This window comes from Eubalaena glacialis, chromosome 12 (genome assembly GCF_028564815.1).
Source record: "Eubalaena glacialis isolate mEubGla1 chromosome 12, mEubGla1.1.hap2.+ XY, whole genome shotgun sequence".
In the NCBI taxonomy this organism is placed as follows: Eukaryota; Metazoa; Chordata; class Mammalia; order Artiodactyla; family Balaenidae; genus Eubalaena; species Eubalaena glacialis.
In genome coordinates this window covers 53,655,714-53,683,536 of record NC_083727.1, presented here as the reverse complement: position 1 = coordinate 53,683,536, position 27,823 = coordinate 53,655,714, and the positions used below count along the sequence as shown (strand labels likewise).

At 37.3% G+C, this 27,823-nt stretch overlaps 1 protein-coding gene across 4 annotated transcripts in view; it reads right to left on the bottom strand.

Annotated features, from left to right (window-relative positions):
• The window catches only part of ATG5 (autophagy related 5), a 116,620-nt gene that overhangs the window by 60,994 nt on the left and 27,803 nt on the right, over nucleotides 1–27,823 (bottom strand). For all 4 annotated transcript variants that reach the window (XM_061206856.1, XM_061206855.1, XM_061206859.1 and 1 more), the window contains one exon: nucleotides 15,895–16,057. In XM_061206856.1, the coding sequence (XP_061062839.1) occupies nucleotides 15,895–16,057 (163 nt within the window). The remainder of the gene's footprint in view (nucleotides 1–15,894; nucleotides 16,058–27,823) is intronic.

Genomic DNA, 27,823 nt, shown 5'->3' with positions numbered 1-27,823 from the left:
AGTGCAGGTTAATATACTTGTAGGAAAAAAAATGTGAGTTTATTAACAAAAACAAGAAGCTAGTTTAAGAAAAAGAGGCATATATCTTGAAGTGTACTTCTGCGTGTGGTTTATGGTAATGTGAAATAAAGCGAAATCTGAATCTGGTTAAATCTTTTATGCAAATAAACTCCAATTAAAAATACCATTTGGGATATTTTATTGATATTCCTCTACAGAGAAAGATAGAAATAAGCTAGATGTAGAAAAGCCCAGGAACCAGAGATAGTCCGGATCCTAAAGGGACCCTGTGGGAAGAAATGCTTCTTAAGTAGAAAGCCACTTTGAAGATAATAATCAGGACTTGACTGAACACGCTGTATCTTAGATACACAAATTTGTTTATTTTGCACTCATTTTTTATAGGTTGCTTCTTTTCTAGTTTTCCAGCATTTGGGTTAAAATCTTGCAACTCTCTGAATGCTAATTAAAACACTGGAATAGTTTAATATTTAAATGTAATTTTCACATAAAAGGATTTCTGAATCTTTTACAGTTTCTAAAGCAATAAAAGAGACATGCAATGAATAATAACAAATTAGCACTGCTATAGAACAGCAGTTACTTCTTTGGTTCAGAAAAAAACATCATTAATATGGAGAACCGTGACATCCAGAACTCATTATCACAGCCACTAGTCAGGACTGGTCTGCACAGGCAGAGATGGAGTAAATAGAACGTCACAGGGATAGGACTGGGAGAGTGGAGGGGGAGGAAATTCTAGAATTCTCAATAAAGTAATTTCTAGGTCTTTGTTAAAAAGTACATGAAATAGGTACCTGGGAATAGGTAACACACTGGCCCTCATTAATTAGACTGTTGAGCTAAAATGTTTATCTGGTCATCCAGACCCTAGAAAGATAATGAAAGAATTGGTCAGAGAGTAGGTAAAAGTTTAAATGAGAGGCAAGAGCGGGAAAGAAGTGTTATCAACATATTCAGAACTAGATCAAGTGCCACATAGAAAGCTGGAGAGGGAGAGGAAAGGCAGCAAAAGAAGGAAAAGGAAAAATATGGAAGACACATGTTACTTCAAAAAATGTAAACAGGGACTTCCCTGGTGGTGCAGTGGTTAAGAACCAACCTGCCAATGCAGGGACATGGGTTCGATCCCTGGTCCGGGAAGATCCCACATGCCGCGGAGCAACTAAGCTCGTGTGCCACAACTACTGAGCCCGTGCTCTAGAGCCCACGAGCCACAACTACTGAGCCCATGTGCTGCAACTACTGAAGCCCGTGCGCCTAGAGCCCATGCTCCTCTACAAGAGAAGCCACCACAATGAGAAGCCCGCGCACTGCAACGAAGAGTAGCCCCCGCTCGCCACAACTAGAGAAAGCCCGCACGCAGCAACGAAGACCCAACGCAGCCAAAAATAAATGAATAAATGAATTTTTAAAAAATGTAAACAGTCTTACTGAAATGACAGCATACTATTGATTCATTTGTCATTTAATAGTCACCTCAACAAAAATAAAATAATCCTCATCATCCAGAAACAATTATAGCTAAGTTTACAATAAGAAGTTCACATGGTTATGTTTACATACAAGAAGAGTTAACTGATTAAACTAACTTTTTAATTTGTTTACATGTCAAAGTCCTTTTGTTTAAAGAATATAGTTCCAAATACAGCCTAAATGAGTCACTGTAACAACTGAACATAGTAGTTCTCAAAGGCTGAGTTGGTGGAACAGATGAGAAACTTCATAAATAAATTGGCCCAGGCTTTAGACTTTCAAACACATCTTACAAGGCTGTTGTGATGACAGTGATAATTCATGTAAAGTACCCAGGACAGAACTTGGGGATTCAATAAATGATCACTGCTACTTTAATGGAGAAGCAGTTTTATGCATTAATTCTACATCACCTCTCTCAGAGCAGTGGTACTCAAATGGGGTGATTCTGCCGCTTAGGTGATATCTGGCAATGTCTGGAGACATTTATTAATGTGATGATTGAGAACGGGGAGTAGTGTGCTCCTGGCATCTAGTGAGTGGGCAGAGGCCAGGAATGCTGCCAAACATCCTATAATGCACAGGACAGCCCCTCCCTGACGCCACCCCAACATCAAAGAATTATCCAGTCCAAAATATCTAATGGTGCCAACCCTGAGAAATCCTGCTCAAGAGTAGTGGCTCTCAAACTTTAGTGCATCACAATCACCTGGAGGGGTGCTGGACCACAGGTTACTGGGATCTGCCCCAGAGTTTCTGACTCAGTTGGTTTAGGATACATTTCTAGTCAGTTCCTAGCTAAAACTGATACTTCTGTCCCATTGTCTACACTTTGAGAAACACTGCTCTAGAGAAAGGTGATCAGGAGCTAATTGACAAAACAAAAAAAATATTACGAAAAGTAAGTACACTTGGGGTTTTCCATTCTCTTGAGGAGAATTACGATATTAAGTTTCAAAACAAAAGATTCATTTAAAAACAAAATAAGTTAAAATATATATGCACATATACCTTAACATAGGTCTTGGCAATTTTTTTCAGTCTGACATCAAAAGCAAAACCAACAAAAGCAAAAATAAACAAGTGGAACTACATCAAACTAAAAAGCTTCTGCTCAGCGAAAGAAATCATCAACAAAATGAAAAGACAACCTACCGAACGGGAAAAAATATTTGCAAATCATGTATCTGATAAGAGGTTAATATCCAAAATATATTAAAAAACTCATACAACTCAATAGCAAAAAACCCCTAAACAATCCAATTTAAAAATGGGCAGAAGATCTGAACAGACATTTTCAAAGAAGACATATAGATGGCCAACAGGTAGATGAAAAGTGCTCAACATCATTAATAATAAGGAAAACACAAATCAAAACCACAATAAGATATCACCTCATGGGCTTCCCTGGTGGCACAGTGATTAAGAATCCGCCTACCAATGCAGGGGACACGCGTTCGAGCCCTGATCTGGGAAGATCCCACATGCCAGCGGAGCAACTAAGCCTGTGCACCACAACTACTGAGCCTGCGCTCTACAGCCCACGAGCCACAACTACTGAGCCTGCATGCCACAACTACTGAAGCCCGTGAGCCTAGAGCCCGAGCTCCGCAACGAGAAGCCACTGCAATGAGAAGCCCATGCACCGCAACAAAGAGTAGCCCCCGCTCGCCACAACTAGAGAAAGTCCGCGCACAGCAACGAAGACACAACACAGCCAAACAAAAAAAGATATCACCTCACACCTGTCAGAATGGCTACTGTCAAAAAGAAAAGAGATAGCAAGTGTTGGCAAGGACGGGGAGAAAAGGAAACCCTGTGCACTGCTGGTGGGAATGTAAACTGGTGCAGCCAGTATTTTAGTTATTTTTAGTTATTTTATAACTGGTAAGGTACAGCATGGTGACTACAGTTCATAATACTGTATGGCATATTTGAAAGTTGCTAAGAGAGTAGATCTTAAAAGTTCTCATCACAAAAAAAATTTTTTTACAACTATGTAAAATGACATGTTAACTAGACTTATTTTGGTGGTGAGACTTTGCTATATATACAAATATTGAATCATTATATTGTACACCTGAAAATAATATAATGCTACATGTCAATTATACCTAAATTAAAAAAATTAAAAACTAAAATAAAAATATAAAAACAAAGTAAGTTAAACTATATATGCATATATACCTGTGTATATATATGTGTTTTGTGTTTGTGTGTACACCATGTTTTGTTTTGTTTTTAAGAAGAAAGAGGAATCATACTGTAACTTCAAATAATAATAATAGGTCATGAGTCCAAGAGTGAAAATCAATATCCGGATATTGATATTGGATCAATATCCGACAGACGTTATTCTGCATTTCCTTTATATAGGGTACCAACATTCATAAGAGAAAGCTTCTTGAACCTTCCCAAACTTACCTTACAAAAAAGTGACAGTACGTTACAAGGCATACATTTTTTTAAAGTTTTTTAACTGGACCAGATAAATAAAAGATATGATAAGGTAGTCCTACTGTAGATAATTTGGAATTTTATTTAAAATGACATTACAAACTAAACCTTTGTATTCCTGCAACACTAAGAGTTCACTAAAAATATTTTCAAGTACTGATCAGAGTTTAGACTGAAGTATAAATCTAGTCTCATAGATTTGTACATTTATCAACTGAATCTCATACACAAAAATGTATTCTCTCTACCACTGATTAACCCTGGAACATATGACCATTCACTGTAATTAAAGGACTCTTTTCAATAAACTTATGTTAGTATAATTTGTAGTGTATTATGAAATAACTGTCTAAATGTTTTCGCCAAGTTTTATTATCCATGATGTTCACTGCCAAGTGTACCCAAAGCACTGTAAGAAGCTATGATCCAAATTATTACCAAATTTATTTATTCATTCAAATCATGTAATTCCCAAGAGCAATCTTTCTCCAGAAGCCAAGCAAAGTATCTTTATGATTTTATATTAAAACACAAATGCATAAACTTTTTAGATTTTCATCATTATTTCTAATTACAGAAAGTTAGAATACCAAGAGATTGATTTAAAACATGTAGCATAATATAGTAAAATGCTTGTTTGTTCAGCAGTAAAACTTGAATGCTCAAGCAGGTTACAAATTTTCTCTAAGCAAATTTCTCAAAAAGTTGTAGATTCTTGAAGCCACACACACAGCTTCAGACTGAGCTTATTCATCTTACTACACTGCAGACAAAACAATAAGGGAAACGACTATCTCAGCTGTATGCGGAAAAAAAGCAAAACACGGTTAGTGGATATAAAGAACTCTCATACATTAGGAATATATGGGATTGCTCCATATTCATTGCCTTGTATCACTAGGACATTAACTGTCATATCCTTTAAGATAAAATAATAAACAGGGCACTTATTGCTAAAGTAAATGACTATGACATTAGAAGCTGCAGCATTCAATTCAAATCTGTTAAGCTTTCTTCATCTACTGATACACACTCACAATACTTAATTCTATCAACCTCTAACTCAATGCATCTGCACGTGAATGTCTCAGAGACATTTCAAACTTTTTTTAAAAATTTATTTTATTTATTTATTTTTGGCTGCTTTGGGTCTTCGTTGCTGCACACAGGCTTTCTCTAGTTGTGGTGAGCAAGGGCTACTCTTCATTGTGGTGCATGGGCTTTTCATTGTGGTAGCTTCTTCTGTTGTGCAGCACAGGCTCTAGGCAGGCTGGCTCAGTAGTTGTGGCTCATGCGCTCTAGTGCACGCTCAGTAGTTGTGGTGCACAGGTTTAGTTGCTCCGCAGCATGTGGGATCTTCCAACACCAGGGCTCGAACCTGTGTCCCCTGCACTGGCAGGTGGATTCTTAACCACTGCACCACCAGGGAAGCCCACATTTCAAATTTTGCCTTCAAGGCTGACCTTCTCAGTTTGGCTTTGTTCCCCATCCCAAACCTATTTTTTATCTAGTTATTTCATATCATGGTATAAAGCACTACTATCCATCTAGCTGCCCAAGTCAGAACTCAGGAATGATTCTTTCCTTTCTTTCAACCTAAACTTGAAACCATACACAAGCCCCTGTGTCCCTGTCCTTTGAAGTAAAAGGCTTTTGCTTTAGTCTCCCAGGCCTCCCTTGTGTCTCAAAAGGCTGACTCAAGAGTTAATGATTAGGAAATGTGAAGATGTAGAAATAAAGAATAGCTGTTGGGCTGGGAAACTGGTAACAATTTAGACTATAAATCCACCACACAGCACAGTCACCCAACTCCCAGGTCCCTGAAAGATACAGATAAAGGCCTGACACACATTCCTGAGTTGTTTTTAAAGGAATCAGGCCCCCACCAGATGGAAACTGCTGACCACAAGAACACAGATCCTAGTCTGGTTGAAACCAGAAGGTCGATGATGCTTGGAACTTCACCTTGATGCCAACCAATCAGAGAATTGTGCAACAGCTGATCACACACCCTGCAGCCCCTCCCTCACACTGCCTTTAAAACCCCTTCCCTGAAAGCCGTCGGGGAGTTTGGGTCTTTTGAGCATGAACTGCCCATTCTCCTTGCTTGGTGCCCTGCAGTAAACACTGTACTTTCCTTCACCACCACCCAGTGTCAGTAGATTGGCTTTACTGTGTGTGGGTGAGCAGACTCAAGTTTGGTTTAGTAACAACCTAACACCCCATCTAATAATAGATTCTATCAATGCTACCTCCAAAATAAACCCCAGATTTACTGACTTTTCTCCATCTCTACCATCATCACCCTAAAGGCCACCATCATCTTATACCTGGACCTACTACTACAGACTCTCCACTTCCACTCTTGGCTCCCTCTATTCCACCCTCTATTCAGCAGCTACAATGTTCTTCCATCATATTCTGCATCTCATCACTCTCCTGCTTAAAAATCCTCCAATGGCTTCGCAATGCACTTAATATCACAATTCTTTCCTTGGGCTTCCCTGGTGGCGAAGTGGTTAAGAGTCCGCCTGCCAATGCAGGGGACACGGGTTTGAGCCCTGGTCCAGGAAGATCCTACATGCCACTGAGCAACTAAGCCCGTGTGCCACAGCTGCTGAGCCTACGCTCTAGAGCCCACAAGCCACAACTACTGAGCCCGCATGCCACATCTATTGAAGCCCACGCACCTAGAGCCCGTGCTCCACAACAAGAGAAGCCACCGCAATGAGAAGCCCGCGCATCGCAACCAAAAGCAGCCCCCGCTCGCCAGAACTAGAGAAAGCCCACGCGCAGCAACGAAGACCCAACGCAGCCAAAAATAAAAATATAAATAAAATTAAAAAAAAAAAAAAAGGATGAACCAAGTTATAGCAGAAATGTGATGGTTAATTTTATGCAACAACTTGACTGGCCACAGATGCCCAGATTAAACATTATTTCTGGGTGTGCCTGTGAGGGTGTTTTGGGATGAGATTAGCATATGAATATGTGGCATTTCAGTAGACTGCCCACCCCAATGTGAGTGGACATCATCCAATCAGTTGAGAACCTGAAGAGAACAAAAGGAAAGGCAGAGGAAATAGGAATCTGCCCCCATTTTTCCTGCCCCGTTGCTTGAGCTGAGACATCTCATCTTTTCCTACCATTGAACTGGGATTTATACCAGCAGCATCCTTGGTTCTCAGGCCTTGAAACTCAGAGTGAATTACACCACTGACTTTCCTGAGTCTTCAGCTTGCAGAGGGCAGACTGTGGGACTTGTAAGACTCCAAAATCACATGAACCAGTTACTCATAATAAATCTGTGTGTGTGTGTGTGTGTGTATGTGTGTGTGTATGTGTGTGCATTAATTCTATTTCTCTGGAGAATCCTGACTAATAAAAGGAGTATGCAAGAAGAGTGGCAGGAAGGTCAACACCAAGCACAAGATGAGGTTTATTTAAAAAAAAAAAAAAAAAGAGGAGGAAAAACAAAACGAGCTTTATAAACCATGTCTGGCAAAGAAAGAACAAACGCATGGAGAACATTATTGGGAAAGACGGTTATCATATTAAGAGATGACAGAGAGAAAGCTAAACTATCCAACTTCTGTTTAGTTTCCATTTTCTTCAACAAGAGAATGATTTTCAAAGAAGAAAGTGTGAAAACTTAGCTAAAATAAAAATGATGCTTCAAAAGATTCAGACATAACAGTAGGTACTCTGCTTTAAATTAATGCAAGTCTTCAGACAAAGGAAAATTACTTCAGAGGACACTAAAAGAACTTAAAGATAGGATTACAAAACCAATGCCAATAATCTTATGAAACAATGGAAAATGAGAGAGGTACCTGAGGTCAGCAGACAGGCAAATGTTTCAACCTAAAAATATGAATGGATTTTATCAACTGGTAAGCCTGACGTCAATCTTTAGCAAAGTTTTAGAATGTTTTTGAGCATTCAGGAAGTAAAACAATAATTAGTAGAAATCAGCACAAATTTTAAAATACTTATAGCATCAAAGTGACCATGTTTCTTTTTATGACAGTATTAAGAGACTGGATATCAAAAAAATGATTTATCTTAATATAACAATAAAGATCTCCTTCGGGGTGTCTGTAAGCTGGATGAGTGTAGTTAGGCACACTCAACAGTTTCTAAAATGTCTGGGAACCAGCTATGACAGTTTTCATTCTATGACCCACCACATTCAACCAAATACTAAGTCCTAGCAAGTCTACATCTCAAATATTTCTCAAAACTGTCCACTTCTCTCTACCTTCAAGACTGCCCTGTAGTCTGAAAAATTCATCTGCTACCTAACCACTGGAATGGACTCGTACTTGGCCTTTTAATTCCATATTTGTTCCCTTCTAATTCATTAACCATATAGTAGTCAGAGATAACTTAAAAAAGAACATCTGATTCCTTTATATCCCTGCTTATAATCTTTCAGCAGTCCCCTATCTACCCCCCCTCACTCCCTGGAGATTAAGTTCAATATCACTAAAATGTCCTATCAGACCCTGAATAGATAGGGTCCTCTATCCAATTTGCAGTGTTATCTACTTGCCACTCTCAATCTTGATCACCGTGCTCTAGTCAGAATAGCCTTCTTGAGCCTTATAAAGAAAACTGAGGGCTTGGAGAACCACTGATTAAACACAGAAGAACCACAGGAGGCTTGAAGGGGGAAGTCCAAGTAACATGGCTTTAAAGATTTGCTTAAAGGAAGTAAAAGTACCCCTTAAATAAAATATTGATTTTGAAAAAAAAAAAAGAATAGCCTTCTTAAAGCCCCTAGAATTTATTAAGCTCTTTTCTCCTTTGCAGCCTAACCCAGATCATTCCCTGTGCCTGGAACACTTTCATCACAACCACACTGCTCTCTATCCCTTCCTCTATAACTCAAGATATAAATGTAATAATTACTTAAAGGCTATCTGTTTAATGTCTGCCTCTCCCACCAGAATATAAACTCTGAGGGAAGGAACCATGGCTGTCATACTCACCCCAGCTCCCCCTATGCCTAGCACAGTGCCTGGCATGTGGTAGATTCTTGTAACTGGCTAATCCATACTATCAGGATCTGGGTATAACTCTCGTATAATGATTGTTCTTTCCAAGACTTGATTAAATAACAGAGTATAAAGTCTGTGAAGAATATAAATCTGTGAGCAATATTCATAGCGCTAGATTAAAGAATGAAAATTTCTATAAACTCAGAGTGGGGGAGGGGTGAGAGCAGATGAAACAAGACTGACCATATACTGATAACTGCTGAGATGGGTGATAGGTATGTGGATGCTCATTACACTATTTTCTTTGCTCTTATTTATACAATGTGATCCCAGTGTTCTCATGACTGATAAACATCTGAGTTTTTCTAAAGAAAGGAAGCTTACCAAATAGTGACCTTTCACTGAGACAAAAGGTTCAAGAAGAATATTTATGCTTCCTATTGACAGTTCTACATAGGAATCTCCTTCCACACCACCTACACATTAGAACAGTACTGACACTGTGATAGCAGCACAGAAATGGAAGCTTCAAGATACAGAGTTAAGTCCAAAAATCTCTTGTCTTTCTGTTTTAGTAGTCTTTCTATGACACCACATTTATTTCTAGAAAGTTATCTATTGCCTTTTACCTAAGTCCTGCTTGAAAGGACCAGAAAGGAAGAGAGGGAAAGAGGGAGAGGTAGAGAGAGAGAGAGAGAGAGAGAGAGAGAGAGACAGAGCGAGAGAGAAATAAACAATAATTATTCTTCCAGGAAATCCTCTGGAATCAAGAATATCTAATCACCAGAATTCAGGTGTAAGTGATTACCACTGGACAGTCTTTGAATCTGAGTCTTGTGAGGTATCATCACCTTGACATTTATAAGGAAACTCCATCTCAAAAGAGTGATCTGCCATGGCCACACAACCAATAGGAGATAAGCAAAGAAAGATCAAGTCCAATGCTCCTTCTCAGACCAAGAGATTCTCAGTCCATTACTTATACTACTATATTGCAACTGATAAAAACAAAGCAATGCAATCACAACCCAACTGTCTCTATCATATAAGCTTGTTATAACCATTGCGTTTCTTTTGCATCACCCACCAAACAGAAGTATTTTCAAAATGCTATGACTTATCATAAAATTCACCTTAAGCTAACCACTATTTCGTCTTAAAAACCAGTTTTAAGTTAAAATGGTACACTACCAAATAATTGATTTCTCTAAAAAATTACTTAGCTCAAAAGGATTAACCATACTTTATAAACAATGTAAATTTTCAATATTTAGCAGTGAAAACTTGCATTTATTTGAAGGTCTATGGAATTTATTTGATGCCATCTTTTCTTTTTTTAGTATACTCAGAAAACCAAAGCTGAAAACTAAGTCATATATTATGTTAAAAATATTTTTTAGAGATTTCTTCAAATCTCTAGCTTATAAGAAAAACCTCCTGACATTTAATAGAAAATAGCCTGCAAATATAGTGACAAGTGCCTCATAAATAATAAAAATGCTACTTTCTTCTCTTTTTTTGTGGTCATTACCTTTGTTTCACAGGGAGGTTAAATACTTTTATATCTAAAATGAAAACCCATAAAAAACACTGAAAGGCACAGTATGTCTTAAATGAGCTTTCTTGGTTTCAAAAGCTTTTCTTATTTCTCTTTCACAGAGATCTGAAAAATTAAAATTAGCATTTGAAAGTATTCAAAAATTGTTTAAATCGTTTAGTTGCTATGCTGTACAGGTGCAGTTCTGAATGAAATAAATTTACCATCTGCTTTGTCTCAATTCCGACCAATTTACAATTACACTAACCAACAGGTGAAATGTCTCTGCCCTAACAAATCTGTAAGACTTTCTTTTGGATGGAAAAATTCTTAAACATAAAATCCACTTCCATAATTAAAAATTTTAAAGGTACTTCCTCTATTTTACACTAATATTAATCTATTTATAAAAAGCTGTTAACAGTATTTCCTTGTTGTACTAGATAGGATTAAAATAAAGGAGTCACTCAGTCAATATTTATTTTGTCCATTCTATGCCTAAGAATATACTAGGTGCTGGGGATACAGAAAATGCATGATACACTCTAACCAAGAGAAATTTATATTCTAGCAGAATACATAAACCATAACTATAACAGAGAGTGAATTATGAGAGCAAGAATGCATATGAATGGACAAGGAGCCATGAGAGCATGAAAATATAAATAGTTCTGCCTCCACTTGGCTGTAGCTTCACAAAAACAGGATCCATGTTTGTTCTATCACTGCTGGATGATCACTAGCTCCTAGCATAGTGTTAGGCACATATTAGATGTTCAATAAATAGTTTGTTGGCTAAAAAAAAAAATGAAAGAGGCAAGTTTTCACTTAGAGGGTGACAAGACAGATGAGCATTAAAACATTAAGTAAGAATTAAACAGACAAAAAGGGAGGGAAAGGTTATTCTAGGCAGAAGGAACAGAATGACGTACTATACCCACCTTTCACCAATTTACCTTAATGTAGGTAACATTCAACATTTTACCCCAAAATATATTTTCTACAAACAACCTTTACCCAGCCAAAGATTTTCTAAATGTATATTTCAATTTTAAAAAGTAGAAAATAAACTATCAAGGTCTCCACAGGATACCACATGTAGGATTTTGAGTGTGTAAACTCAATCATTAGCAGTACCAATAAAACCAAACATAATAGCTACAAAAATAATTTATAGCTAAAAAAAAGGAACAAAATATATTTCAACCACATACCATTTTAAGTTGGATTTAATGAAACTCAATTTGAAAAGTAATTTAATAAAAGTTAAATTAATAAAAATAACTTTAAAATAGTCATATATCCAAGAAAGAATATAAGCTAAGACAAAAATAGGAAAAAAGGAATTTCATAAAAAAATATATTTTTTTATATAAAAAAATAGCAATGAAGGCAGTTATTAGACTAAGTCTGATACGTTAAGTTATACCAAGTTCTGAATATGTGACACTGTGAGTCATGCTCTAGATCAATGATAAATACAAGCTGTTGGTTTAATCAACCTTCTATAGGCTGGCAAATGTTTTCTAAAAGGGTTAGAGAGTAAATATTTTAAGCTGTGGGCCACATGGTCTCTTTCACAACTATTTTTTTTTTACTTTTTAACATCTTTATTGGAGTATAATTGCTTTACACTGTTGTGTTAGCTGCTGCTGTATAACAAAGTGAATCAGCCATACATATACATATATCCCCATATCCCCTCCCTTTTGCGTCTCCCTCCCACGCTCCCTATCCCACCCCTCTAGGTGGTCACAAAGCATGAGCTGATCTCCCTGTGCTAATCGGCTGCTTCCCACTAGCTATTTTACATTTGGTAGCATATATATATGTCCATGCCACTCTCTCACTTCATCTCAGCTTACCTTTCCCCCTCCCCGTGTCCTCAAGTCCATTCTCTACCTCTGTGTCTTTATTCCTGTCCTGCCTGGTTCGTTAGAACCATTTTTTTTTTTTTTTTTTTTAGATTCCATATATATGTGTTAGCATACGGTATTTGTTTTTCTCTTTCTGACTTACTTCACTCTGTATGACAGACTCTAGGTCCATCCACCTCACTACAAATAACTCAGTTTCGTTTCTTTTTATGGCTGAGTAATATTCCATTGTATATATGTGCCACATCTTCTTTATCTATTCATCTGTGGATGGACACTTAGGTTGCTTTCATGTCCTGTCTATTGTAAATAGTGCTGCAATGAACACTGTGGTACATGACTCTTTTTGAATTATGGTTTTCTCAGGGTATATGCCCAGTAGTGGGATTGCTGGGTCATATGGTAGTTCTATTTTTAGTTTTTTAAGGAACCTCCATACTGTTCTCCATAGTGGCTGTATCAATTTACATTCCCACCAACAGTGCAAGAGCGTTCCCTTTTCTCCACACTCTCTCCAGCATTTATTGTTTGTAGATTTTTTGATGATGGCCATTCTGACTGGTGTGAGGTGATACCTCATTGTCGTTCTGATTTCCATTTCTCTAATGATTAGTGATGTTGAGCATCCTTTCATGTGTTTGTTGGCAATCTATATATCTTCTTTGGAGAAATGTCTATTTAGGTCTTCTGCCCATTTTGGGATTGGGTTGTTTGTTTTTTTGATCACAACTATTTAACTCAGCTGTTGTAGCATGAAAGTAGCCATAGATGTTACATAAATGAATTGGTGTGGCAGGGTTCTAATAAATCTTTATTTACAAAAACAGGTGGCTGGCTCATGACCACACTTTTTGCCAACCCCTGTTCTCGAGTCTCAAAGTGACTTCTCAATAATTCTTTTTATCAAGACAGCTTTACTTCCTTTCAAACACTTTCACATAAACTGTATTAGTGTTTCGTTAAAGCTTCTAAAAACATTTATAGGAAAACATAGCAGATATTCTCTTATTTTACAGATAAAGAAACTGAAGCTAAAAGGGATTGAGTGACTTGCCCTAAGGAGCTACCAGAAGAGCTGAGACTAAAAACCACACCTTTGTTATTTCCACAACTCTTACCCATCACCCTCCATACCTAATCCTCTAATGCCCCAACTGAAACAGTTCAATCATTTTTAGAATCCTCTGCTGAATCCCTGGGCTCTCTATAGCTGACTCACCATGCTCACAATAGATTTCAAGAACATCTACTTAAAAGTTCATCTAAATTATTTACTTAAATTCTGAAGACAAATTACTCTCAGATCTCTTCTCTCTTTAGAACATTCCTGTCTTCTTCCATTTAAGCAATCCTCTTATTCACAAGCCTCCTAAAATGTCACTTCATCTACAAATAGCCAGCCAGGAAAAGGAAAAAGTACACCTTCTTAAGGGGTTGTAAACTCTTTTGATCACTTAATAAGAATATGTGTACTCAGTAATATAAATGAAGTGAAAGGCCTGGTGCCTTCCTTTTGCAAACCTTACAACCTAATTAAGAAATATCAGAGGTACAAATATGAAACTAAGGAGCAACTCCACGTAACTTGGGTCAAATCTAAGAAACTTAAAAGAAATGTGAAAATTTAATTTACAGGACACACTGTCATAAAATACGTACCTTTTGTACTAATGAAGTCACAGATAATGCCCTGTACTTTGCATAATGAAAGTTTAATAAATACTAAATAACTACAGACGACTCTGTGAAATGGTAATGATACAGTCCAAAAGATAAAACTGTATCACATTTAAAAAATTTTTTTTTTTAAGGGGGAAAGAGGGGTCGTCTCTTATTCTAGTTGTCGCCATGAAAGAGCAGCTTATATTGTACCAACTCCTTGTCCAAAAACAACTATCGAAGATGGACAAAATACAGACAGTCCTTGCTTTGCACAGTAGTGCAGGACTGGAAAAATGACCATGCAACATAAAACCATGCAAAGTGATCTTAATAGTTAATGGGAAAATTTATGATTGCTTTGTGATCTTTTAGAAAATTGTCAAAATATTAAAAACTCTGATGGTTATAAATGTACAGGAAAATGAAAAAAGTAAATAAAACTAATATTTATTTAGTACTGTGTTTAACAGTACACTAATTAAAGCATTAGAAACATGGAGAATTAAAGTGCTTTATTTGTAAAAATCTTAAGCACAGTTTGAATAGTGCCTGCTTTCTTACAAGCAAGCATCTTTCCTAAACCTTGGCAAATTATCATACTCCTTTCTAAGTTTGGATCAACTTCAAACATGTTACTTGCACTTTCAACACCATGAGATATCCCTGTTCCTTTAATGTGATATTTTTGCCAGTATCACTCCTTCTGGGATAACTTCATCTTTTTCATCACAACCACTTCCCTCATTTGTGTGGAAGAGTTTGCCTTCACTAAGCTCCTGGGGCTGCATATCTAAAGTCTCTCAAATGGTGGTAGTGTCAACAGCCCCACAGTTAGCTATGTCTTCTATAATTCCACTACCTTTTATTCAAATTTCACTTCCAGCATTATCACTTTCTGTTTCTTTGCTACACTTTCATCTTTCTTGGCTAATTTCCTCTTTCAATTATCCAGTTTTACAAAATGTTATGTGGGCTTATCAATGGACACAAGGAGGCAACACAACTGCATGCTTTGCTGTCTGTGAGTGAATTAAATAACAGCGGCATAACGACGATTCACTGACAGACACTGAAAGAAAGTGACCGGTCACTGATCATGATATGTATCTGTTGTTACATAATGAGTGGACCGAAGAGTTAACTCTTACGTATTTGTACTTTATGTGATTATTCACAGTTAATACACCATGACAAATGAAATTTGAGCCACATTGTTGGGGAACTGGCATTATTTAACTAAAGCATGTTAACTGAAATTCATGCATATTTGACCCATGCAAAGTGAGAACGGCCTGTATACAGAACTGTGTGTAGGCACTGGAGGGCAATCAATGCAGGCAAGATTAAGGAACTATGATGGCTAAGAAGAAGAATACATCAGTAAATTGCAGATTCCCCTCAGCTTTTTCCTTGAGTGTATTTTCTAAATCCCAGCCAGGAGAGAGAGAATCTGAGCACAAAGCAAGGCTTCCTGTTCTGAGAAAGCAGAGACTAGAGATTGTGCCCTACCCAGGCGGAGGTATTTTGGTACATACACAGGGTATTCAGTTGCAATTCCAGAAGGATCGTGACTAGGACTAAGGGCACTTTTTCCAGAAGCTAAACACAGGAAGTTTATACTGTCTTATATTATGGGCAAAGCAATCTGTCTAATGCTAGGGAATCCAGGAAGAGAGGGATGCTAGAAGGGTACAATGTAAGAAAGGTATGACCAAAGGTAGCTTCTTTGTGAAATTCTGTGCACAGAGGCTGGAATTTAAACTTGTACCACCAACCCTAAGATGTACCAATTACTCACAGGATTATAGTTACTTCATACTTCATAAAGTGGTATTATGAAATTAAACACTGTTATATTTACCATTTTGTAAACCCATCCAGAGTTGCTTGTGATCTTTTTTCTGCATTTCATTGATTACTTGACTTTTGTGCTTTAAAGCATCCGCTTCTTTCACACAAGACATAAAATGAGCTTCAATTACATCCTTAGATGGACAGTGCAGAAGGTCCTTTTCTGGAAAACTCTATCAAAGGAAGAAAAAATACACATATAAAACAGGTACACACATTACAAAATTAGCTCTTCAAAGAATTGTTACCTCCTGCAATTTTCCAATATTTTAAGCAAACCACCTCTTACCTTTGCAATAAAGAGATTTTAGTATAACTCCAAATACTTTTTAAAATTAACTTAAAAATCTTAGCTGTCTGGCATATTGTGCACTTTTTCCAAATAATCCTTATGTGATATGGTATGCATTTATACAACATGAAAAAAGATATGAAAGAGCAAGAATTTTAAAAATAGCTTTTTGACTGACCATACCTAGTATTGGCAAGAATGTGGATGGAAATGTAAAATGGTACAAACACTGTGGAAAACAGTTTGGTAGTTTCTTCTAAAAAAGCAAACAGACACCTACCATCTGATCCTGTCATTCTACAACTAGGTATTTACTTAAGAGGAATAAAAGCATATGTCTACACAAAGACTTGTACATGAATGTTCACAGCAGCTTTATTTGTAGCAGTAAAAACACAGGAAGCAACCTAAATGTCAACAGATAAACAAATATATAAACTGCGGTATAAACTTATCAAAGTGTACACTTTTAACATGCATAGTTTCCTTTAGGTCAATTAGAGCTTGACAAAGCTGTTAAAATGTAAGGTCAAATAGCTAAATTTACATTCTTTACCTTCACTGAATCTTTTAGGCAGTTGAGGCAATGATCATTGGACAAATAAGCAGTTATGTAAATGAGATGACATGCACTTTTCACCGAAAAAAAAGAAGGATATTAACAATGATAGCTAACTCTAATTGAGCACTTAGTATGTGACAAACATCGTACTAAGACTTTAATCTGGATTAAATCATTTAATTTTCCTAACAACTCGAGGTAAACACTATTGTTATTGCTATTTTACAGATAAAAAATATATAAATAAAGCTCTGGGAATGGACAGAATTGTACAGCTTGCTAGTGGTGGAGTTAGAATTAGTCTGACTCAACAGTCCCAGCTCTTAAACCACCATGCAATACCACTTCCTCCCTAAGACCTAACTATGTACTTAATGATTATATTCGAACATTATCTTACCAAAAAAAGACATTGTTCTATAAGTCCTTTAATAAAAATGGAGTCAAATAATAATGGTAGAAAATAGCATTTAGTTATAGCCTACTCATGTTATTGTATTAATAGACAACATTCAATTATCCAAGTCATGGAAAGCTCCTGAATGATTAGGAAATTTACCATAGATGCCCTCCTACCAAAGGAAAAGGCACTTGACTACCTATGGCTATCTCCTAAAGCATATATTTTTTAAATGCAAATAATCAGTCACACCTCCTTCTATTTTCATAGAATCCAGCCTCACAGTTTCTGCTGAGTAAACGGTAAGCCACTATATAACTACCGGCTGGTCACAGTTGCCTAGAGCAGAAGGAAACAGCTGAGACAATCAAATTGTCTCTCTAGGTACAAATGGATTCATGGTGCTCTTGAACTAGAAGTCCATAAAGAATTAAGATGGATGCTTTCAGACACAGGCACACAAAGGCAAAGAATAGGAGAAAATATAAAATGTAAATATAAGGCAAAAGGAGAATATGAGGGACAGATAAAACTAAAAGATGAGAGAGGATATGGACAGCAGAGAGAGTGTCCCTGCCATAAGCAACTTTACAATCAGCTGTATTTGCTTTGAATTAGCTAGACTGAAGGGATTTGCCCTGGATTCCTGACCAGGACAAAGAATTAAGTGTACATCATATCAATTCTATTACAGTCAAATGGATTAGCATTATGATAGTTATTTGTATTTAAGAAAATTTCAATTTTGTTATACTTGATCTATAAAATTAGAAGGGCTTTTTCAGACCAATGCTTTCTTTATTTTTTACTTTTTTAGGCCGTGCAGCATGTGGGATCTTTGCTCCCCAACCAACCAGGGATAGAACCTACACCCCCTGCAGTGGAAGGGCGGAGTCTTAGCCACTGGACCGCCAGGGAAGTCTAGAAGGGCTTTTTCAGTTATTGTACAGTAGTCCCCAACCTTTTTGGCACCAGGGACCGGTTTCATGGGAGATGAATTTTCCCGGGAAGGGATTTGGGCAGTGGTTGGGTGGGGTGGTAGGGATGGTTCAGGGGGTAATGAAGCTTCGCTCGCCTGCCCGCCACTCACCTCCTCCTGTGCGGCCCGGTTCCTAACAGGCTGGGGACCCCTGTTGTACAGTTCACTACACTGCTAATTATCCACTTTGGTTATGAATGAGTGGCAGAAAATATAAAAGTTCATATTCCAAAGAAAATATTGTTTTCATGTAGTTTAATTTATGACCTATTTAAGCTTAAATACCGTTGGAATTTCTTTAAATTGTATACAAGCTGATTATGAAAAAAAGGAGTTAGGATCTCTCAAACCACTGGTTTGAAAAATCAGGAGGAAAAAAATCCTGCCATTTTTTAGTGTTGCATCAGCATAGGCTGCTAATTCCTTCAATGGTTCTTGTAACCAGAGAAGGTACTGAGGTTTTGCTTTTCCCAGACTTCCACTGCTTTGCAGGTTTCTAAACTTAACCAATGCTGACACCTATAATTGATAGCTGACAATTCCAAATGCCTAGTCTTTATAGCAAAAGAGGGGGTCTACTAAGAGCGTGCATGTTTGTACACCTACCCTTCAACAGAGAATGCCCTATCTCCAGATGAACTCTTTAATGAAATGAACTCAGGGGAAGCATGAGAGCAGTAACAGAAAAACGGAGATACCTGCTTAGGCAGCCATAGCAGTTGAATTAATTGTGGCAATGAATACAGTGTCAGATGTCTCAGCCAAAGCCCCCTCAGCTTCTACTCATGAAATGCTCTTCTTTCCATGATTAGCTTGGGCTGGGGTGGGAAATCTTTTTTTGAAAGCTTCACAATAAAATTACAAGCAGAATCTAGGTTTGTTACATTACATTTCTAAATCTCTTCTCATATACATGAGCAGTTGTGTTTAAGTGCATATCTTTTCAGTCCAAATTCTTGCAAATAAAGGCAGCGACTTTAACACCATGTTTACTTGCTTTCATTAATCTTCCAAGTCAGAATCCTAATAAACTAGATCTAATTTCACTTTTTTCCTGAAAGGTTCCATTTACTTATATACTATTACCTGTGTCCTTTAATTAAAATATTAATCCAGGCAGTCTGGAGTATGTCCAGACGCATTAGAGATAACCAAATAACACTAAACGAAACACTAAAACTACTTACAAAGTTAGTAGGAAAAAAAGCCTTTTCAGTCTATTAATAATAATATTACAAGCTCTATTATGACAATAGAGCAAAACAAAAAAACATTTTCCATGTACTGCTGATTCCTCCTTCTCCCCGTCTCCCAGATCCAAGCAAGTTCTGTTGAATCTACATCCTAAATAGATCTGAATCCATTCACTTTCAACATTCCCAATGCCACTTTCCTAGTATAAATTAACAACTATGTGAAATTTCTGAAAAACCTCGTGACTGGATCCCATGCCCAAAATCTTACCCTCTTTAATTCATTTTTCACATTTGGAGTCATGGTGATCTTTCTAAAATGCAAATCTGGTCTTCTCACTCAGCTGCTCTGCTCTACTTTTAAGATAAAATCAAACTTCTAACGCTTTCAACATTCGAATGATTTCTCTCTCTGCTAACCTCTCCAGCATAATCTCTTACTCGCATTTCACATACTCCATTCTCTTTCCCTTCTCTCCCACATACAGTCTCTGCTCCAATGATCCTGAATATCTGTCATCTGCTCAGACATTCTTTCAGCCATACTCTCTTTTCTGTTCCTTTACACAAACTATATCTTCTGCCTGGCACACTCTCCTTGCCTATCTCTCAACCACCTACATGCCTACCCCCCAAAAAAATCCTCCTCAAAATTCAGATTCAGTTTTGATATCACTTCCTTCAGGAAATTTCCCTTACTCCCCAAGTCTAGGTCATGCTCACAAAGTCCTTATACTTGACCCTATAATATCACTTATATGTTATGTCACCGTACTCTTAAAGCTCCTCAAGACAGAGACCAAGACTGTTCTCAAGTCTGTGTCATCTCAATAAACTTTTAAAAATAAGTAACTTTATTGAGATATGATTTCACATACAGCCAAATGAAGAAATTTTACGCATACAGTTAGATGAATTTTGATACTGCGTAACTGTCAGCCCAAACAAGATATAGAATATTACCATCACCTTCTAAAAAGTTCCTTGGTGCCCTGTGCAATCAGTTCCCCCATTTTGAACCTCAGCTATCACTGATCTGATTTGTATCACCAGAGATTAGGTTTGCCTATAATATAATCACATATCAACAGAATCATACAATGTGCGGTATTGTGTACTCTAGCATCTTTCACATAGCATGTTTTTGAGATTCATTTTTGTTACTGCATGTATCCGTAGTTAGTTTCTTTTTATTGCATAGTAGTGTACAACTGAATGGATATACCACCATCTGTTAATCCAAAACCCTGTTAGTAGACATTAAGATTATATGCAAATTTTGGCTATTACTAAGAAAGTTGCTATGAACATTAGTGTACAAGTCTTCTGAGAACATGTTTTCATTTTTCTTGAGTATATACCTTGAAAAAGAAATGTCGTCATAAAGAAAGTTTATGTCTAACTTTATTTAAAAACTGCCAAACTATTTTCCAAGATGAAAGTACAATTTTACACTCCCTCCAGCAATGTAAGAGAGTTCTGGTTACTACATTCCTCAAACTTAGTACTGTCAGAATTTTTTTTTTTGGCCGCACCGTGTGGCTTGCGGGATCTTAGTTCCCTGACCAGAGATTGAACCCGCCCCAGGGCAGTGAAAGTGCCAAGTCCTAACCACGGGACCACCAGGGAATTCCTTTTTTTTCGGTACTGTATTTTTAATTTTAGTCATTCTACTGAGTGTGAAGCAACATCTCATTTTGGTTTTTAATACACATTTCCCTGATGACTGATGACGTTGAGCACCTTTTCATGTGCTAATTGGTTATTCCCACATGAACATACATACATATATATCTGTTCATATATATACACATATACATGTGTGTGTGCATATATATGTCTGTTTAGATCTTTTGGATGTGTTCCAAAGTGAATGATATATTAGGGAACAATTTGAACAATGTAAATTTCATGTTTACTTTTGTAAACATTGTCCACAATAGTAGGTGAAGACAAAAAATGCACCCAGCTAAACCAAACCATATCAGAACACACAAAACAAACACACATCTCAGAAATGGATCCACTACTTCAATTCATACTATGAGCTACACTCATCCACATCCTATGTTACAATTTTGTCTGATTTCAGATAACCTTCCTCCTATCACTTCATAATAACTAACAAGCTGCAATCCTTTCCAATGCTCATTTCAACAAGCAAATTTCCAGTCTTTTTCAACATAGAGTGCCATATTCATTGTAGTACTTATGTATTCCTTAAGCATTTAACATATGTAAAATTGTGCTTTTATTAGGTTCCTATCTTTTTCATTTGTCATTAATGAAGTTTTGGGGTTTCCTCTGATTTTTAACAACACAGTACTTTTTAGGAATATGTATCTTGCAGTAGAGCAAAACTATGTAGAAGTGGTGGAAGCAGACACTCTTGCCTTTTTCCTGATCTTAGGGTGAAACATTCAGTAAACCACTATTTAGCATGATTTCAGCTATAGGCTTCTCATATTTAGTCTTCGTCAAATTGAGACAATTCCCTTCTATTCCTAAGCTTGCTAAGAGTTTTGATGAAAAACGGGTACTGAGTTTTGTCAAAAGCTTTTTTTGCATCTATTCACCAAATCATGATTTCTCTTTTTTCTGCTAATATGCTGAATTGAATTAAATCGATTGATTGATAATGAAGTTGAAGTTACCCTTGTATTTGTGGGACAATCTCAACATGGTCATGGTGCATTGTCCTTTTTTACATGTTGCTGCATTCGATTTGCTTGTATTTTCTTGAGAGTGTCTGCATCTAAGTTCATTAGAAATACTGGTCTGCAATTTTCCTTTAATATCTTTAATAGGTTTTGGTATCAGAGTTATTCTGGCCTGTAAAACAAATTGGGAAATATTCCCTCCCCTTCTATTTCTGGAAAAAGCCTACAGATTGACATTATTTATTCCTTAAACATTTGACAGAATTCACCAATCACGAAACTAGGCAAGAAATTTTACTTTGTGAGAACTTTTTTTAAAATTACAAATCTAACTTCTACATATATTTAGGGGCTATTCATATCTGCTACTTCTTTTCATTGAATTTGTCCATTTGTCAAATTTTCTGGCATAAAGTTTTTCATGATATTTCTTACTATCCTATTAATGTTTATAAGATCTGTAGAAATATCCCATTTTTTCATTCCTGGTATCAGAAATTATGTTTTCCTACTATAGAAAGTTTTTAATTTCCTCTAAGCACTGCTTAGGGTGACTCCCACAAACTTTAATAAGTTGTGTTTCCATTATCATTCAGTTTGAAATACTTTTAAAATTTCCCTTGTGATTTCTTCTTTGACCCATAGCTAACTGAAGATTTAGTGGCCTCATCCTTTAGATAAGTGTGGCCACATATTTTACTTACAGACATTATTAACCCTTCCTTAAAATGATATTATTCTTGTCTTAAACTGTCATTTCTCTTTTAAAGAAGTTAAAAGAGGTAATCTTTTCTATTTATTTACCATTTCTAGTGTTCTTCATTCCTGCCTGTAGCTTCTTCCAGTGCTTTAAGATGTCATTCCATTTTCTTTTGTTCTTCACTATTTGTTTCTTTTGTTCTTCACTATTTGATGAGAAGTCACCCATCATTAACCTACTGTTCTCTTGTGTCATTTTTTTGGTGGCTGCTTTCAAGATTTTCTGTTTATAACTGGTTTTCAGCCGTTTATGATGTGCTTGGATGTGGTTTTCTATATAGTTACTTGCTTTAGATTTGCTGACCTTCTTTAACACAGACTGTTTTCTCCCCCAAATTTGGAAAATTATTAATCATTATTTCTTTTTTAAAAAATTGAGATATAGTTCATATACAATTCACTTAAAATTGACCATTTTAAAGACTAGAACTCAGTAGTTTTTAGTATGCAGTTGCCCTCCATAGCTGCAGCTTCTTCATCCATGTACTCAACCAACCACGGATCAAAATGCAGTTGGTTTTATCTGTGGATGCAGAACTTGTGGATACGGAGGGTTGACTGTACTACACCATTTTATATAAGGGACTTCAGCATCCAGCGGATTTTGTTATGGAGAGGGGCGTCATGGAACCAACCCCCCCACAGACACCCAGGGACAACTCTATTCACAAGCTGTACAACCATTACTGCTATCTAATTACATAATATTTTCAACACTCAGAAACAAACCTTGTATCTGTAAGCAGTCACTCCCCATTCTGCCCTCCCTCCAGCTCTTGAAAACCACTACTCAACTTTCTGTCTCTATGGATTTGCATATTTTGGACGTTTCATATAATGAATCATATAAAGTGCAGCCTTTTGAGTCTGCCTCCTTTTGCTCAGGCTCAGTATGATGTTTCAAGGTTCATCTGTGCTATAGCACGTACTCCGTTCCTTTTCATGGCCAAACTATATTCCATTGTATGGATATACATTTTGTATATCCATTCATCAGTTGATAAGCATCTGGATTGCTTCCACTTCTTGGTTCTTATGACTAAAGCTGCTATGAACAAACATGTACAAGTTGATGGGTAGACATATGTTTTCAATTCCCTTGTGTGTATGTAACTATGAATGGAGTTGGTAGGTCATACGGCAGGTCTTAATCATTTGAGGGAATTGCCAGATTGTTCTCCAAAGCAGCTGCAGCATTTTACGTTCACAACAGTAACATGTAACATATGAGAAGTACCGATTAGCCCATTCTCTCCAATACCTATTATTGTCCAACATTTTGATTATAGCTATTCTAGTGGGCATGAAGGGGTAACTCACTGAGGTATTTCTTTGCAGTTCCCTAATGACTAATTATGCTGAGGTTTTGTGGTTTTTTTTCATTTTTTATTTTTATACAATTTTTAAAGGTTACTTTCCATTTACAGTTATTACAAAATACTGGTTATATTCCCCGTGCTGCACAGTACATCCTTGAGCCTATCTAATACCCAAGAGTTTGTACCTCCCACTTCCCCCACCTCTATGTCTCCTCTCCCCCCACACTGGTAACCACTAGTTTGCTCTCTATATCTGTGAATCTCCTTCTTTTATGTCATATTCACTAGTTTGTCCTATTTTTTAGATTCCACACATAAGTGACATCATACAGTATTTATCTTTCTCTGACTTATTTCACTTAGCATAATGCCCTCCAAGTCTATCCACGTCACTGCAAATGGCAAAATTCCATTCTTTTTTATGGCTGAGTAGTATCCCATTATATATATATATATCGCATCTTCCTTATCCATTCATCTGTTGATGGACACTTAGGTTTTTTCCATGTCTTGGCAACTATAAATAATTATGCTTGGTTTCTTTTCATATGCTTACTGGCCATTTATATACCTTCTTTGGAGAAATGTCTACTCAAATCCTTTTTCCATTTTTAATTGGGTTATTTACCTTTTTATTACTAAATTCTAACAGTTCCTTATATATTCGGGACACCAGACCATATTAAATATATCATTTTGCAAATATTTTCTCCTATTCTGTGGGTTGTCTTTTCATTTCCTTTGAAGCACAGAAAGTATTGCATTTTGATGAAGTCCAATTTATCTGTTTTTTTCTTTGGTTGCTTGTACTTTAGTTGCTGGTACCATGTAGTTGTGTTTACTGTTGCTTTGAAACCAGGAAATGTGAGTCAAATCATATTTCTTAAAATTTTCTTTCTGACCCATGCCCTTCTTCCTTTCCTTCTAGGACTCCAATTACATGTATGTTAGACTGCTTGATATTATCCTAGAAGTCACTGGGACTCTGTCCCCGCCTCCCTCTAATTTTCTTCTCTCAGTTCTTTACACTGAATAATTTCTATGGACCTGTCAAGTTCACAGAAGCTTTCTTATGCCATCTCCAATTCACTGTTAAGTCCATCAGTGAACTTTTAATTTCAGATACTGTTTTCAGTTCTGCAATTTTGTTATCTTAAGTCACTGAGTTTTTAATAGTTGCTTTAATTCATTTTTTGCTAATTCCAAATGTGGGTTATCTCAGGGTCAATGTCTATTGACAGCATTTTTCCCCTTGATATGGTTCAAGTTTCCCTGCTTATTTGCATGTCTAGTAATAGACGATTGTATGCTAAACATTGTGAATATGGTGTAAGGATTCTAGATTATACTGTCTTTCTTGTTGAGTTTGTTCTGCCTGGAGCCTCTCCTTGATCTTAAAAAGGCTTAATTTTAGGCTTTATTAGGGCAGATCCAGAGCAATCCTTACTCTGTAAGAGGAGTTAAACTTTGTCTGTAAAGAGCAAGATGGTAAATGTATGATTTGTGGGCCATACAACGTCTATAGCAAGCACTCAACTCTGCTGTTGTAGTCCAAAAGCAGTATGTAAATGAATTAACATGGCTGGCTGCATCCATCATTTATGGTCACTAGAATTTATATTCCACATCATTTTCACATGTCACAAAATAGTATTCTTCTTTTAATTTCTTTTCAGCCACTAACAAATATAAAAACCATCCTTAGATCACAGGACATATAAAAACAGTCAGTGGGCCAGATTTGGCACACAGGCCATAACTTGCCAAACCTGTCCAAAAGCACAGCCTTTCAGGAATCTAGATTAATACCCAATATATTAACCAGGTCTTTCTCCACTCTGGATGGGCTGAAATCCAACATCTCCAGGTATTATGATATTTCTCCCACTTTTAACCCCCTAACATGCACTCTCTACTAGGCCTTAAGGAACATCACCTACATGTGTGCAGCCCAACCCTCAGCCAAGCACTCTTGGGGAACTCATACTTCTGTACATACCTTCTTCTTCAACAACCTGTCTAACAAGTTCCAGCTGCTTCAGCAGCCCAGAACTCCAATCTCTGCACCCTCAGTTCAGTAGAACTTCCTTGCTCTGCTTGAGTTCCACTCCCCATGACATAGTTAGCCAATTACCCTGAAGCACAGAGATGGGCTAAATGTGGGGCTCACCTCGTTTGTTCTCTTTCTCTCTACATCCAGTGCCTAAAAACAGCTCTACTTCATATACTTTGTCTGGCTTTATAGCTGCTTATGACTAGAGGAAAAATACAATCCACTTACTCTGTCAGAGATGAAAGCAGATGTTAACCTCAATAAATATTTGATACATAATTTAATGACTAAACAAACCTTATTTCATAAAGTTTTAAGTATGTGTGACCCTCTGTGATCTCAACCTCTTGGTGTCCACACCTTTCTGTAACCCCTTCCCCTGGAGTGTAGGTAGGACCTGTGATCTGTATTAATCAAAAGAATATGGCAAAGGGACTTCCCTGGTGGCACAGTGGTTACGAATCTGCCTGCCAATACAGGGGACACGGGTTCAATCCCTGGCCCAGGAAGATCCCACATGCCGTGGAGAAACTAAGCCCGTGTGCCACAACTACTGAGCCTGCGCTCTAGAGCCTGTGCGCCGCAGTTACCGAGCCCACGTGCTGGAACTACTGAAGCCTGCACGCCTACAGCCCGTGCTCCGCAACAAGAGAAGCCACCGCAATGAGAAGCCCGCGCACCACAATGAAGAGTAGCCCCCGCTCGCCGCAACTAGAGAAAGCCCACACGCAGCGACAAAGACCCAAAGCAGCCAAAAATAAATTTAAAAAAAAAAAATGTGGCAGAGATTATGGATACTACTCCTGTGATTAAGTCATGTTATATAACTCTGGTCTTGCTAACAGACTAGCTCTAGAGGCTCTTTTTGTTGACTCAATGAAGTAAGCTACCATGCTGGGAAAATGCACATGGCAAGGAACTTCAAGCAGCCTGTAGGTGCTGAGTACAGACTCTAGCTAACAGTCAACAAGAAGATATATCCCTTAGTCCCACAGTCACAAAGAAATGAACTCTGCCAGCAACCTGAGTGAACTTGGAAGCAGATTCTCAAGTCTCGAGGCAAGAATACAGGCCAGTCAATACCTTGACTACAGCCTTGTGAGACACTAAGCTGAGGATCCAGGTAAGCCTGACCCACAGAAACTGTGCGATAATAAACGTGTGCTGTTCTAAGCTGCTACATTTCCGGTGACCTGTCCCACCGCGATAGACAGATAATATAATACACTATTGATAAAATACTTCAAGACAGCCACCAATATTTAGAGCTGGGAAGTACAGGCAGCAGAAGCATAGGAGATACCATGAAGTGCACTTAAGAACAAGGAAAGCTACCTCAGATCTATGTCATCAACACACAGTGGAAGGAGCAGGGACGTGGTAAATTACCCTAGATAGAGACACAGTGGCTCTTGGCCTAGTAAGAAAACTTGTCCATCAGAAAAAGGGTGCGGTCAGTCCTACAGGTATAGTCAGGACCAGTGGTAGTGCCTTCCCATGCACCGTAGGAAAGATAGAGTGCCTTGATCCAAAAACCTAAGTTTGTCTGGTCACAATCATTCAGCAGTGTTTTACACAGAAACACCTACCTTAATGCTGACCCAATTTTGCCTAGCAAATGTGAGCTCTGACCCCTAATAATCACTGTCAAGATTCAAAATTTAAATTTCTGTTCTTTTCAAAACCTAAATAAATCAGTTTAGCACCATTTTATTAAGAGAA